The sequence below is a fragment of the Dama dama genome, chromosome 8 (genome assembly GCF_033118175.1).
Source record: "Dama dama isolate Ldn47 chromosome 8, ASM3311817v1, whole genome shotgun sequence".
Lineage (NCBI taxonomy): Eukaryota > Metazoa > Chordata > Mammalia > Artiodactyla > Cervidae > Dama > Dama dama.
The window spans coordinates 49578053-49592113 of NC_083688.1; the positions used below are offsets into that span (position 1 = coordinate 49578053).

Here is a 14061-nt window from a genome sequence, read left to right on the forward strand (position 1 = left end):
TTAATGCCAGATAGTATACAACAACAAGACAGCTCAGTCCAAGAAGGATGTGTATGTGGGTGAATTCATTCAGTGGAGGGAACAGAAAATTTGACTTAACACACAAGAGCAGTTGATCTGTATGAATACTAAATAGAATGTCTCTAGAGTCAGACAGTCCGAATGAAAATTGTTTTCCCTGGCAGTTGCATTTTTTTTTTTACTTTTCTAAAATATGTTGTATATGATTTCAGAGACATTGGAAAAGATAAAATCTTAAGATGTTAAAAATTTGTCTTGTCCATGGCACACACAGGCTTCTTTGGTGAATGTGTATATTCACACACATATGCACTCTATTCCAAAGGTGCCTTTACATTTTGATGGTGAAATTAGTTTTAGGAGATACATTTTAAAATTGTAAAATAACATGAATGAACTGTTTCCTTCCATAACCATTTTTGCCCTTTATTCACCATCTGAATGAACCAGACACCAGATAGGAAATGGTTAATTTTTGATGGGCCAGTAGATGCAGTATGGATTGAGAATATGAACACTGTGCTGGATGACAACAAAAAGCTATGTCTGATGAGCGGGGAGATTATCCAAATGTCACCACAAATGAATCTTATTTTTGAGCCAATGGATTTAGAAGTTGCTTCTCCTGCCACTGTAAGTTCTCAATTTTCACATCTGCTAATAAATTTGAAATGTTATAAATGTGTTTATTGCTTAGTAATTTTGACTCTAGATGAAAAAAAGTATTTATAGAATTCATTTTAACAGCCATCTGTGATTCTCCAAGGGCGGACATGTCTGTTGACATACCTTGACAATGATGAGTCAGGGATATTTCCCGCTTTGTCTAGGACCATTTGGTAAAGTCATACATGAAAATTTAGATGAGGAAATTATATAAAAGTATGCTTTTTTTCCCCCACGAGTGTTCTGAAAAATGTAAGAAATATATGTACCGAGTCATCCTTCTTTTATAAGCAGTACCTTGGTGGTAAACAGTGATTGTTTTTCCAGGTTTCCAGATGTGGGATGATATACATGGAGCCTCATATGCTAGGCTGGAGACCGCTGATGTTGTCTTGGATAAATCTTTTACCTGCTACAATCACTGTTATTCAGAAGGAGTTTATAATAGGCTTATTTGACAGGATGGTTCCTGTTTCTGTTGAATTTATTAGAAAGCATACAAAGGTAAGAGCATTGAAAGTTTTAAGATTTAAAAAATAAATGGAAAATCCAAATTAGCCATATATATACATTTTAATGTCTACTTTATTGTCAACTACCAGATATTAAAGTAATTTATTAATTAGTTTGATTAAAAACTCTTATTAAAGTTTAAAATTTTTAATTAATATAGTCCTCCAAAAAAGTATTTTAAACAAAGCATCTTATGGTTTGAGAAAATGTACGGATGATAATCTTTTCCCTTAAAAAAACATACTTGAAGTCCCATCTAATCACATGTAGGTGAAAATATTCTAAAAGGTGATCTCTCATTTCTGATAAACTATTGTTTTTAAAAACAGTTTCCCTCTTATAAAACTAGAATTGTAACACTAACACCTTTCCGTAGATGTTATGGCTATTATAACTAAATGAGTTCAGTAAGAATTAGTTGATACTGTTTCAATTAGTGCCTCATTTAAACTGCTTCATAGACTTTTTTCTCTGATTTTTTCAGGAATTATCTCCAACTTCAGATACAAACTTAGTCCGATCCCTAATGAATCTGATAGACTGTTTTATGAGTGACTTTGCTGATGACGTCAAAGTAAGAGAGAGAAATGATCGAGAAACTTACTCTTTACTTGAGGTGAGTCCATGTACTCTTTACATGAGGTAAGTCTTTGAATCTTGGAATAGAAAAGGGTTTATTGCTTTCCCCAGTAAATTTTCCTAATTAATTAACCTCATTTTTCCTGGAACTGGAGGCTAGATAATTAATGTGTGGAAGCTGAACAGTGAGAAAGAATCAGGTCCGCTGATAGGAAAACTCCTTGCCTGGTGTTGTATTGAATCATGAAGTTTGGGTGGAGCCCAGTGACCCCCACAAATCTGCTACTGATACCTTGAATCATTTGGCCCAGTCTCAAAGATGATGGCAGCTCTGTTGGTAAAGAATCTGCCTGCAGTGCGGGAGACCTGGATTTGATCCCTGGGTCGGGAAGATTCCTTGGAGGAGGGAATGGCAACCCGCTCCAGTATTCCTGCCTGGAGAATGCCCATGGACAGAGGAGCCTGGCAGGTTGCAGTCCGCGGGGTCACAGAGAGTCGGACACGACTGAGCAACTGAGCACACACACAGCAAAGATGCTTGGTCCCCAGAATGTCAATCACCATTTGACAACAAGAGTCACTTCCGCCTTCAACCTCCAAATTATAATTTATTGTTTTTTCTTCCCTAATTTTTCTCCTTGTTCATGAGATATAAATATTTAAAATATATGTGTGTATATAAATATTTAGAATGAAGACAGCAAGAAGATACATAATCTATAAATGTTTTAAATATAGGAATAAAATTATCAACAGACCTTGAATCTTCTTTAATAAAAAATTACATATTGCTAATGCTAACACTTCTAATGTAATCAGTGTTACTTTTCTGCTTATTTTTTTTATGAAATACATTTTAAATTTCATTTAAAATAATTTTCAAAAAGAGACAGTCTGAATAATCTAGGAGTAGATGAATAGTATCAAGCTAGAGTTCACAACTTTTATGAGTATAGTCAGAACTGTTTTAGCTTTGGCTTGGAAAAGGAGATTTGATTTTAAAACAAGCGAACAGACCTTCTTATTTGAGCAGTGTCTTTTTTTCTGTTCCCTCTGCCTGAGTCTGATAAGAAAGCTTGCAAGACAGTGGTTCTAATGATACAGTCAATGCTCGGGTAATTATTACAACAGGTAAATAAAAGTATATGAATTTGTTTTACTTTACAAAACATTGTATCAAAATTTAATAAACATATGTTGTGAGTTGATTATTATTTATTAAAATATGCTTTTTTACTTTAATAAAAAGTTATCTCAATATTCTTTTTAATATCAAAGTTCAGCTGTATACTTGAATTAGCACCTGATTTACCAGACTAATCATTCTAAGTTTTTACTATGCCTAGAATTTATGCTTTGCATTATATTGTCTTCTCTGATGGTAAGATTTTATGACATGTAACTTAATAGAAAAAACTAATTATTACAAAATCCCGAGATAACGTACTACCATATATCAGTTTATTCATTTCCATTCAAAGATATTAATCTGGCTGATCTGATTTAAGCTTCAAGGATGGGCTAAAGTTATTCTTTAATGCATTCTATCTTCTCATCTCTCCAAATCAGGGCATTTTTCTGTTTTCTTTGATCTGGTCTGTCGGTGCTTCTTGTAAAGATGATGATCGGTTGAAATTCAGTAAGATTCTTCGAGAACTGATGGAAGGCCCGATTTCAGAAATAACTCGAGATAGATATAAATTACTGAGTGGAACTGAACAAACATCTTCAAAACAACTAACTGTTCCATTCCCTGAAAAAGGAACAATTTATGATTATCGGTTTATCACTGAGGTAAGATCTGCACCTGTCGACCAGGCTGGCTTTCCCTGGGAGACACACAGCGCAGAATGGCTCTGTGGCCGCCTCGTCACCACTGTCTGCCTGGAGACGGTGTGCTGGGTGTGAAGGCAGCCACACCTGGGTCTGCTTTCTTCCTGCATAGCCTTGGACAGGTTTTTAATCTCCCTAAATCTTGGTTTTCTCATTGATAAGATAGGATAAATAAAAGTGCTGGTTGGGCCAGTTGTACCATTACATAAAATCACACATTAGCACATCCAGCTCAGCAGCAGGTGGGTACTGCTCAGGGACACACCTCCGGGAGGTTCATGGTGCAGGTTAGCACGTCACGGGCTGAGTTCCTGCAGGACCGCAGATGGGCTGTTAGGAATTCATCACTTCCCAGACAGAATGGGCATTATACCCTGGGTGGGGTCTGTTCACTTATTTGTTTTTGTCTAACAGCTCCCGTGAATACAGTAATTGAGGGCAAAGTTTAGGCGTACGTGTTATTTAAATTTGGGCTTCCCGGGTGGCCCTACTGGTAAAGAACCCACCTGCCAGTGTGATTCTGTCCCTCCTGGGTTGGGAAGATCCCCTGTAGGAGGGCGTGGTAGGCCACTCCAATATGCTTTCCTGGAGAAATTCATGGACAGAGGAGCCTGCTGGGCTACAGTTCATAGGGTTGCAGAGAGTCAGACACGACTGCAGTGACTTAGCATGCATGCATTATTTGAATATATGCAGATTTTAGTGAAATTGGGGTCACTCTGTATCCTCACTGGGCAATTTCATATCCTCCTCCTTCCCTTTATAAAGAGAAGAGCTCTATCTCACTGATGCTGCTTTAATAAAGCTTATTTTTCTAAAACTCCCTATATTCTACCATTTCAGGGGACCATGACTGATTCAGTTTCCTAATCCTGAACACTGAAGGGTTTTGTTGTTTTAGTTTTAGAGCTTTGGTGAGTAGTCTTGTGTACACGTCGTTGTTTACGTACCTGATTGTTTAAGATAGGTCCATCAGACAGGAATTAGTGTGTCAAGTTAAAAATTTCTGTGATTCCTGAGAATCATATTGCTGCACTCACCTCAGAAGAGGCTCTTCACCCTGCCAACTGCAGGATACCTTTTTATCTTTGCTAATTTTGTGATATTCTAAATTTTCAGAGCACTTTGCAGCTTATTAAGTTTCCCCACAATCGCTTTTATTTTATTTCCCAGCATCTCAGTGAAATGGGGAAGATAGGATTATTTTCCAGATTTTACCACTGAAGGAATTGAGGCTCAGAGATATTTTGTGGTTTTCCCAGGATTGCACAGTCTCTAAACGACTGTCCGTTCCAGGTTTTCTGATTCTTAATTTTCCCTTCCCCGTAAGGTGGCAAAAGATTCATGTTAGAAAGATTATCAAGAATATTAAAGGAGCATTGTTTCTTCATCAGTTCTAGAAAGTTCTAGTAATTTCTTTGAAATACTGTTTTCAGAGTTATGCAAATTTAGCCTCCTCAAATTTTCTACTTTGTGCTCAACACTTCCAAATGATACAGAAATGAATAAAGGACAGTACTGTCCTGTGTGAGCTCCCGAGCTCTTCAGGAGGATGTCATGTATACACCAGGACAGAAGAGTGCCGTATGTCAAGGACCACGGACTGGGGCAGTTTTGGAAACAGTAGGCTCATCAGTGAGGCTGGGCTCTGGGACACTTGAAGATGTGCAGGAAGATGGGTCTGAATTTTAATAGACTTTGAATAACCACGAGCCTAAACTGGATTTTCTAAGGATGGAGAGGGTGGTGGTGTTTTTCTAAGGAGAGTTAACATGTTTTTGAAATTTTTGTTATAGACACTGCCTTAGCAAATGAAAACTTTAGTTCACAAAGCTAATAGGATGCAAAGATACAGTGTAATGTTATTTCATAATAATAATAATCTCATAGTAAGAAATCTTGTCTGTTCTGGATATCTCTTACACATCAACATGAATTTAGCTAATAATATTGAGCCATACACTTAAAAATGGTTGAAGGTAAATTTTAGGTGTTTTTTTCTTTACTACGATTAAAAAAAGAGACATACTACTATAAATAAAATAGATAACGAATAAGGACCAGGAAGTTTACTCAGTACTCTAATGATGGGTATGGGAAAAGAATCTAAAAAAGAGTGGAGATATATATATATATATATATATATATATGTATGTATAACTGATTCACTTTGCAGTACAGCAGATACACGACAGTGTAAATCATCTATACTATACTCCAATAAAATTTTTTTAAAAGAGAAAGAAATCTTGCTTGAAATAATAAGCTGATGTTGCAAGTGCCATTATAAAAGTCAAACAAATGCAGCTGATGGTCTGTGTAGAAAAATATTCTATATTGGTTAACATTTACTGAATAAAATTCTTTACTCTTTAACACATTGATTAGATCAGTTTTCTCAATGCTATTAAAGAATCTAATATTTGGCAAAAGTAACTGATCTTTGGGTTGATATAATCAGTGGTTCCAGGACATCAAATTATTACATCATTGCCATTTCATTTTTATCCGTACAAAAGCCCAATTTCTCCTTAATTTAACACAAAATTTAAAAAAATTAGAGTGAAGAGTTTTAAAGGATAAAGACAAATGTATACATATCAAGGATTGTTGGTCTTGATCTTTCATCTTTTCTGCAGTGATGCAGAAGTACAGAGCTTCTGAACGTATTTTACAACATGTCATTCACTATTTGGTTATTTGTTGTAAACAGGGAATAGGAAAATGGGAACCATGGGTAAAGAAGTTAGCCGAAGCCCCTCCAATTCCTAAGGATGTGATGTTTAATGAAATCATTGTGCCAACTCTGGACACAATTCGATACTCTGCACTAATGGAGTTGTTGACCACCCATCAAAAGCCTTCAATATTTGTAGGACCAACAGGAACGGGAAAAAGCGTTTACATTATTGTAAGTATTGTAGAAATATACATATTAAAATGTGCATAATAGTCCAAAGAATATTATTTCTTAAATGACCTGAACTGGTAGGCAGTGTTTTTAAAATACTTATGTATTTGTACATTTCTATGTTGGAACCATAGAGAATTTTTGAGTAATTATCAAATTATCAAAATTACCAAAATGTCTCTCCAAAGAGAATTTATCTTTGGAAATTGATTAAAGATATGCTACTTTATATCACTAAATTATTGTCCATTTTAAAAGGTATTTTAATGAAAATAGCTTATATAGGACAAATAATTTTGTCTGCCTTAAAAAAACAGTGTTTTGGTTGATATTTAATTTTCTAAATTATTGAATATGTGAACATTACTGTATGGTAATAAAACTGATTTTCTTTAATAATTTCTGGAATCATACCCACTGTGTGCTAAGAAAATGTTAGCTGTTATAAAAGACATGCCCCAAATCTCAGTAGCTTTATGAAACCTGAGTTCTCTGGTGTTTAAGGGGTCATACTAATCAAAGACCAGTTCTTGCCTCTAGTGTCAGATTTCTGAAAGCAGAAGGCTGGCTGGGATTAAGAGTGAATAGTGCCTCCAGCCTTTGGTATGGCAAGTAAGCACGAGTTTCTCCCGGGTCAGCTGGACAATGTGAAATATAAGTGAGCCTGATCATTCCTGGGACTCTGTTTATGTAAGTGCACAGCAGGGAGGGAATGCCTCTGCTCCTCGTAGGTCAGCAAACTGTGCAATGTGATGTTCCTTTGGAGTATCTAAGGAGCCTTCCCATCTTCTCTTCTCAGAGAGCAAACATTTGGAAGCTGCCGTGGGAGCAGGCAAGATAGCCTTAATCAGGAGGGATCACAATGACCCCAGTGAATAGGACTCTTGCCTTCTCCCTCCAGCTGCGCTCACCACCAGCTGTGGGATAGGGAGGACAGAGGAGGCAGGTGGAGGAGGGGGGAGGGCCTGTTAGTGGCCCCTCCCCCATTGCAGGTTCCCAGGCAGTCCTCCTTTCCCCAGTCGTGGTAGTGCTCGTTTATAGTTCCTTATTGATTCTATGTTTAATACAGTCCCCCTTTGGCTTATATAGTCAAATAATTGTTCTGGTATTATTTATTGAATAATTTCTTCCCCGACAGATTGAAATGTTGCTTTTATTGTACTAAATGCTGTGTGTATCAGGGAATATCCAAGAGTAGGGAGGGAAGAAGTTTAGACTGAGACTTTAAATCAAGGTGTTGAGTTGGACTGAGTTAAAAAAAAATAAGTGTACAGAAAGCTAAAGGATTTATCTAAGATACTATCAAGAGTTAGGAAATAAAGACATGATTCAAGGAGGTGGGTGGGGAAAAATAAAGCCTTCTGTCATCTGTACTCCCATCAAATGGCAGTCCAGCTAATAAACTGCCCAGGCCAAAAAAAAAATTACTTTTCACAACATTGGAAACATACTTCACATATTATTTTGTAATCTGCTTTTTTTCTTCTTAATGTACTGTAAATACTTTCTTGTTTCATTATTCTTCTACAAGATGATTTGTAGAACACAACATCTTGGTTAAGAACCATTGCAATTGTACCTGCTTTCCAGTAAATTCCATTTTGAAAGTACAAATTATATTATGTAAGCTTTCTAACTTACAGTCAGATAACTTATAGAAAGATAATAAGCTGTATTACAGAGAACAGTGGTCTGCAGAGAGACAAGTGGCAGTCTAAATTCTTGTCTCATTTCTGAGACCTTAAGCCAAGTTTCTTAACCTCTGAGTCCCTATGGTTTTATGGTGAGTAGGAGTGTGTACTGGAGAAGCAACTGGTGCCCCAGTCCAGTTGCCTGGAAAATCCCATGGATGGAGGAGCCTGGTGGGCTGCAGTCCATGGGGTCGCCCAGAGTTGGACACGACTGAAGCGACTTAGCAGCAGCAGCAGGAGTGTGTAATCTGCATGGTGTTTTTGGAAGTCAGAGAAGCCCTGTGCCCAGGGCCTGCACAGATAGGGACGTTCCATTGACTTGGTAACTGTTATGTCTATTGATTCCATCTCTTTTCACATTATGACACTTGAGGATTAAATTTGAGTACGTCAACAATGAGGCTTAGTAGTTATTTTCAAGTGTCAAACATAATGGCAGCTGTGGCTCATCTTATTATTTCTTGCTATTATACAGAATTTTCTTTTAAATCAACTCAATAAAGATATCTACAAGCCTCTGCTGATTAACTTCTCAGCACAAACTACAGCAGCTCAAACTCAAAATATCATCATGTCAAAACTGGACAAAAGAAGAAAGGGAGTTTTTGGTCCTCCTTTGGGCAAGAAAATGGTAATTACTCTCTTTCTATACATATACTACAGTGCTGGCACTGTTCCTGGGCATTGTTGCATTCAGAACAAGGAAACCAGATATACTAGGACTGGACATCTTTTTGTAGTTCAGTTTTTATTAATGTATTCTAAATGTTGGTTAAGAAGTCTTCTTAAGAGTGTTTTTATATTGTATGTGTATTTGGCAACTTGACATTAAAAACAAGTGGTTGCCTTTTGAATTCAAAGTAGAATATTCACCTGGGAAATTATCTACCTTCCTAATTTCTCTCATTAACATTTTTACTCAGCAGAGTCTTTGCTGCTTGCTCTCTAGGCCTTTAAATAACCAAGCTATCAATTGACATTTCTGTGTTCCTCTGCCAAGAATACCCTTCTCAGCCTCACTGAGGCTTTTATAATCATTTGAAGATCATACCTTTCTCATTTATTTTAATGTATTGAAGTTGTACAAGGAAAAAAGAGAAGGCATATTGACAAACAAGTTATATGAAAGGATTAATAAGTTCTAAACTCTTAGCTATAAAGGTGAGTAATAAGACTGCCTCCCTGTTCCTGGGGAAATGGATGCTGAGAGATGGTTCTGATGTGCAAGGAAATCATCAGTTCTCACTTATGCACTTCACAAAAGGGTGATCTTATTCTCGGCCTGAACACTGTTCGTCCCATAGGACACTACATTAAGATGCTAATGTTTCTAATACCTTTCCTCCTTTCATTCTCAGATTGTCTTTGTAGACGATGTCAACATGCCTGCTCGAGAGGTGTATGGGGCCCAGCCTCCCATCGAGTTACTTAGACAGTGGTTAGATCACTGGAATTGGTATGACCTAAAAGACTGCTCTATGATTAAACTAGTGGACATTCAAATTATGTGTGCTATGGGACCTCCAGGTATGTTTTCTGAGTTTGTGGTCACTCTGGCTGTATCTAACGAGCAGGAGAAAGAGAAGCCCCGTCAGACAACCTGAGTCGGTGTTCCGTGTCTTTGTGTTCTGCGTCTGTTTGTTCTGCCCTAGCAGAGTGACCGCGGTGGTCAGCACTCCACAGGGGATGCCTCCTCTGTGGTTTGTGCTGCGTGCTGTGTTTAGTCGCTCAGTTGTGTCCGACTCTGCGATCCACTGGACTGTAGCCCGCCAGGCTCCTGGGTCCATCAAATTATTCAGGGAAGAATACTGAAGTGGGTTGTCCTTTCCTTCTCCAGGGGATCTTCCTGACCCAGTGATCGAACTCATGTCTCCTGCATTGCGGGCAGATTCTTTACCTGCTGAGCCATCGGAGAAGCCCTGTTTGGGGTGATTCTCCCCAAATCATACAGCTCTCCCAAATCCTTTTTCTTCCATGTTCTCTTCCATGTTTGGTCCCCATTTCCTCTTCCTGCATTCTGAGGTCTCAGATCCCCTGAGAACCCAGATTCCCCTGCAGAAGCTCATTTTCCTCTCTTTCATTCCTTAAAGTTTCAACTGTATTCATACGTCCCTGCTTTCCCTTACTCCAATCACTTCCCATTTTAGTGAGTCTCTGGATTTAGACAGACTGTTGAGGGAATTTAAGTAGGAAATCATGAAAAGAATGAATTCTTAGATATTCTTTATACTTTTCAAGGGAAGTTTATAAACTCAGAGATCTCTATGTAGGAAAAAATTTTCTTTTATTCTAGAATATCTGAAATAGCTTGATTTAACTAACTGGACATCTTTAACTGTTCTTCTCCTGAACTCACACTGGTGTTCTATATTTTTAATATAGAACAGTGTGCCATGTCTTAGGGAATTTCTCCACTATTTGCTTCTGAACTCTTGACCTTTATCTGACCTGTAATGCAGATAGTTTGCTCTGAGTCAGTAATTGCTCTCAGCACCCTCTCTGGGCCACTTTGAATGCTAGTCCCCCTTCTTTTCTTTTTTTTTTTTTTTTAATTCTATTACTCTTGGGTCCCAGAGTTCAGTTCTGCTTTGCCTCTCCCCATCCCCCAGCAGTCATTTGTAGTAAGCGTCTGCTTTCCCTGCCTCTTTGGGGACTGGACAGGGGAGCAGACTGAATCCATGAGGTATCTTTTCCTCTTGGACCTCATTTTTCTAAAAAAAAGACTGCCATTTCTGACTGTTCTCTGGGAGGAAAGGTTGAAGACACAGCTGGGTGTATGATCTTACACCTTTCCTTCTGTAGCTCTTTCTCCATTTCCTTAAACTTGCCCAGGTAAATCAATGTTTATTACGAGCTTCTAAATACATAGCAATACCTAACTGTTTTGATCTATAACTGTAGACTACTAGTTATATGCTTTCACACATTGTTTATGTTTTTAGAATCAGCACAGTATAATACAGTGATAAAAGCAAAGTACAGATTTACTTGGTTTAAAACAAACATAAAACCTGAACCTATAGGTTTTTAAGCAAAATATATATTAAAGATATTACACATTTTTAAAACCACTCTTTACTGGAGATTTCATGATTGAATCCCTTTAAAGAGACAGTGCATTTTATTGATACATGTGAGGATGATAATATAAACCAATTTTATAAAATGGTGTTACATTCTAAATCTGTTTTTAAAATTTCATATTTGAAATTATAATAATTATTTTGTGAAAATGAGATATTCCTCCAATTTTTAAAATCGAAAGCAGCCGGTGACGTGGCCATGTGAACCACATTGACTAGTCTTAGGGAAATTTATTTCAAGATGTGAGGGAAGAATGAGGCTGTATGTCAAGGTCATGCTGAATTTCAGCCATGCGCAAAGGCCCTTAAAGTGTGGTCAATCAGAGTCATCAGGGTTATGTTAACATCACGTTAATATTATATTAATAATAACAATATTATATTAATATTACATAGTATTGTCCTAATATTGTATTGTTGAGAATGTTTGACAGTTTACTGCTTTGGGCTGTGTATGAGTGGTGGAGAAGGTGGATGCTCGGTCTTTCTGTCTGGTTGGATTTCCTTTGGTAAATAAACCTGACCGAGATTATATCTAACTGATTGAACTTATAGAGACCATTTTCAACTAGAAAACAACACTTTCAGGTTGAGGAAAAAACTGTTTTCAGATCAAGGTTATCCAAATAATTGATTACTTCTCTCTGTGTGCCATGAATTTGTCCATCTTTCACGCTGTTTTATGCTGTAAAGTGTAGAGAAAATACTCTGTTATATACGAGTAGCATTGTTAAGGATTGTCCTTTTTGATATTTAGGTGGTGGTCGAAATCCAGTAACTCCTCGATACATGCGGCATTTCAATATTATAACAATCAATGAGTTTAGTGATAAATCTATGTTTACAATATTTTCTAGAATCTTAACCTGGCATTTAAAAACCTGGTAAGTAATTGAAAGTGTGTTTGTTTTTTCACTAGTGGGTATAAAATCTTTGGGGAACATGTCAGTATAAGTAGTGCTTCTCAGACTTCCACAAAAGCACCTCGAGAGAAGGAGGAAGCTAAGAGGCAGCAGTTGCTCCCCTCCTTTGCTCCCGTCTCCAGGAAAGGGAACGGAACACAGAAAGCCTGCAGGATCTTTCTCTTTTTCCTTTATTTGTCTGAAGTCTTAGATTTTAACCTAAAAATTCATACACATTTTGCATCCTGTTGTATATGTCCGTGTTGGAACGATCAATATTTTGAATTTTTGCCATGTAGTTCAGTTAATGCTGGAAAGATTGCCAGGTTTATTCTGTGACTTTGACACCCTCTAGTAAAACTCTTGAGTTCCCCCAGGGGTGTCCGTGTCCAGGTTTGAGTGTGGCCATGGAGCCAGTGCCCTGGGAAAATGTTGCTCCCTAGATCTGGACACTCAGCACTTCACAAGATTCCTGGAGGTAAGGAGCCAAGTGGCCCTGAGCAGGACAAGTCTTGGCTCCGTGATGTGGACACCATTCTCAGGAAATTGTCATTCCTTGTCTTATGCAGTGGTGATGGAGGGGAAAGCTGACTGCTCCTCAAGCCAGAAGTCAAATAAAGCCATTTTTTTCAAATGGATAAGATTCTTTCTACCTTAATCATCCCTTTGCCCTTTAAAAGAAATCCTGGTTCACTATTTCACTTTGTTTTAACTCCCTTGCCCCCCCCTTCCTTACTTTTTTCTGAATTTTTTTCTCCCTTCCCTTTCTCTGAAAATACCTATTTCACCAGTGTTCTTCGAGGATCCTATCTATATTCAGCTAAGAATGCCTGGTAGTGAAAGAGGTTAGGAAGCATCATCTAGTGGATCCTGGGTTTGAGTTATATAATATGGGTTCCTTGGCTGGCTCTTCTGCCCATTTATTTAAGCAGTTTTAAGCTCATTAAACTGGTCCTGCTTACTCATGGAGTTCCTTTGAACATAAAATAATGAATAGAAAGTAGCTTTAAAAGAAGTAAAAATTCTATTATTATTAACGAGATGGTAATTTTGTAAACTAAATCAATTGATTTAATATAAGAAAAATTCGTGTTAGTTGTACTAAATATCACTATGTATCATAATTTTATGTTTGCTAACATTTTCTTTCTTTTCACTTAAAAAAAATTTTAAGCTATAAATTTCCAGATGACTTTCTAGATTTGACAACACAGATTGTAAATGGTACAATGACTCTGTATAAAGAAGCAATGAAGAATCTCTTGCCTACTCCAGCTAAGTCTCACTACCTGTTCAACCTCCGAGATTTCTCCCGTGTCATTCAGGGGGTATGTTTGTCAAGACCAGAAACAGCAGAGACCAAAGAAGTGATTAAACGTCTTTGGGTTCATGAGGTAAATCTCTGTGCTACTGAAACATGATCACGCAAGAAACAGAGATTTTACCATGCCAAAAACTGGGTAAAGAAATATCCAGCAATTGTTGAAATGCATTCCACTATTTGGCATTATGAAGGTCAATGGTCAGGATAATTTTTAAAAATACTTCACACTGACATATTCTATGACACTTAAGATGCTTTATCTCTGATTTTCAGGACTTTCTATTGGTTTATAGAGTGTTTCAAAGGAGCTGTCATTTTAAGTCTCCTTTAAGTGACTTTAATCCTTTCAGTTTGACTTCAAATAATTTTGAGATGGAAATACTTTTGTTTTTGTTAGTTCATGAGTGCTAGCAGACTTATTCATAATAGCCAAAAAGTGGAAACAATTCAAATATACATTGGCTGATGAACAGACAAACGAATGTGGGCTCTGTGTGTGTGTGTGTATATACATACACACAATGAAGCTCTTTTCAGC

General features: G+C 37.3%; 1 protein-coding gene across 1 annotated transcript in view; it reads left to right on the top strand.

Moving 5' to 3' along the window:
* The window catches only part of DNAH7 (dynein axonemal heavy chain 7), a 249362-nt gene that overhangs the window by 118851 nt on the left and 116450 nt on the right, over window positions 1–14061 (top strand). Inside the window, exons 31-39 of the mRNA XM_061147985.1 lie at window positions 472–654; window positions 1015–1191; window positions 1685–1816; window positions 3349–3573; window positions 6326–6523; window positions 8690–8845; window positions 9573–9741; window positions 12055–12181; window positions 13374–13593. Coding sequence (XP_061003968.1) covers window positions 472–654; window positions 1015–1191; window positions 1685–1816; window positions 3349–3573; window positions 6326–6523; window positions 8690–8845; window positions 9573–9741; window positions 12055–12181; window positions 13374–13593 — 1587 coding nt within the window. The remainder of the gene's footprint in view (window positions 1–471; window positions 655–1014; window positions 1192–1684; window positions 1817–3348; window positions 3574–6325; window positions 6524–8689; window positions 8846–9572; window positions 9742–12054; window positions 12182–13373; window positions 13594–14061) is intronic.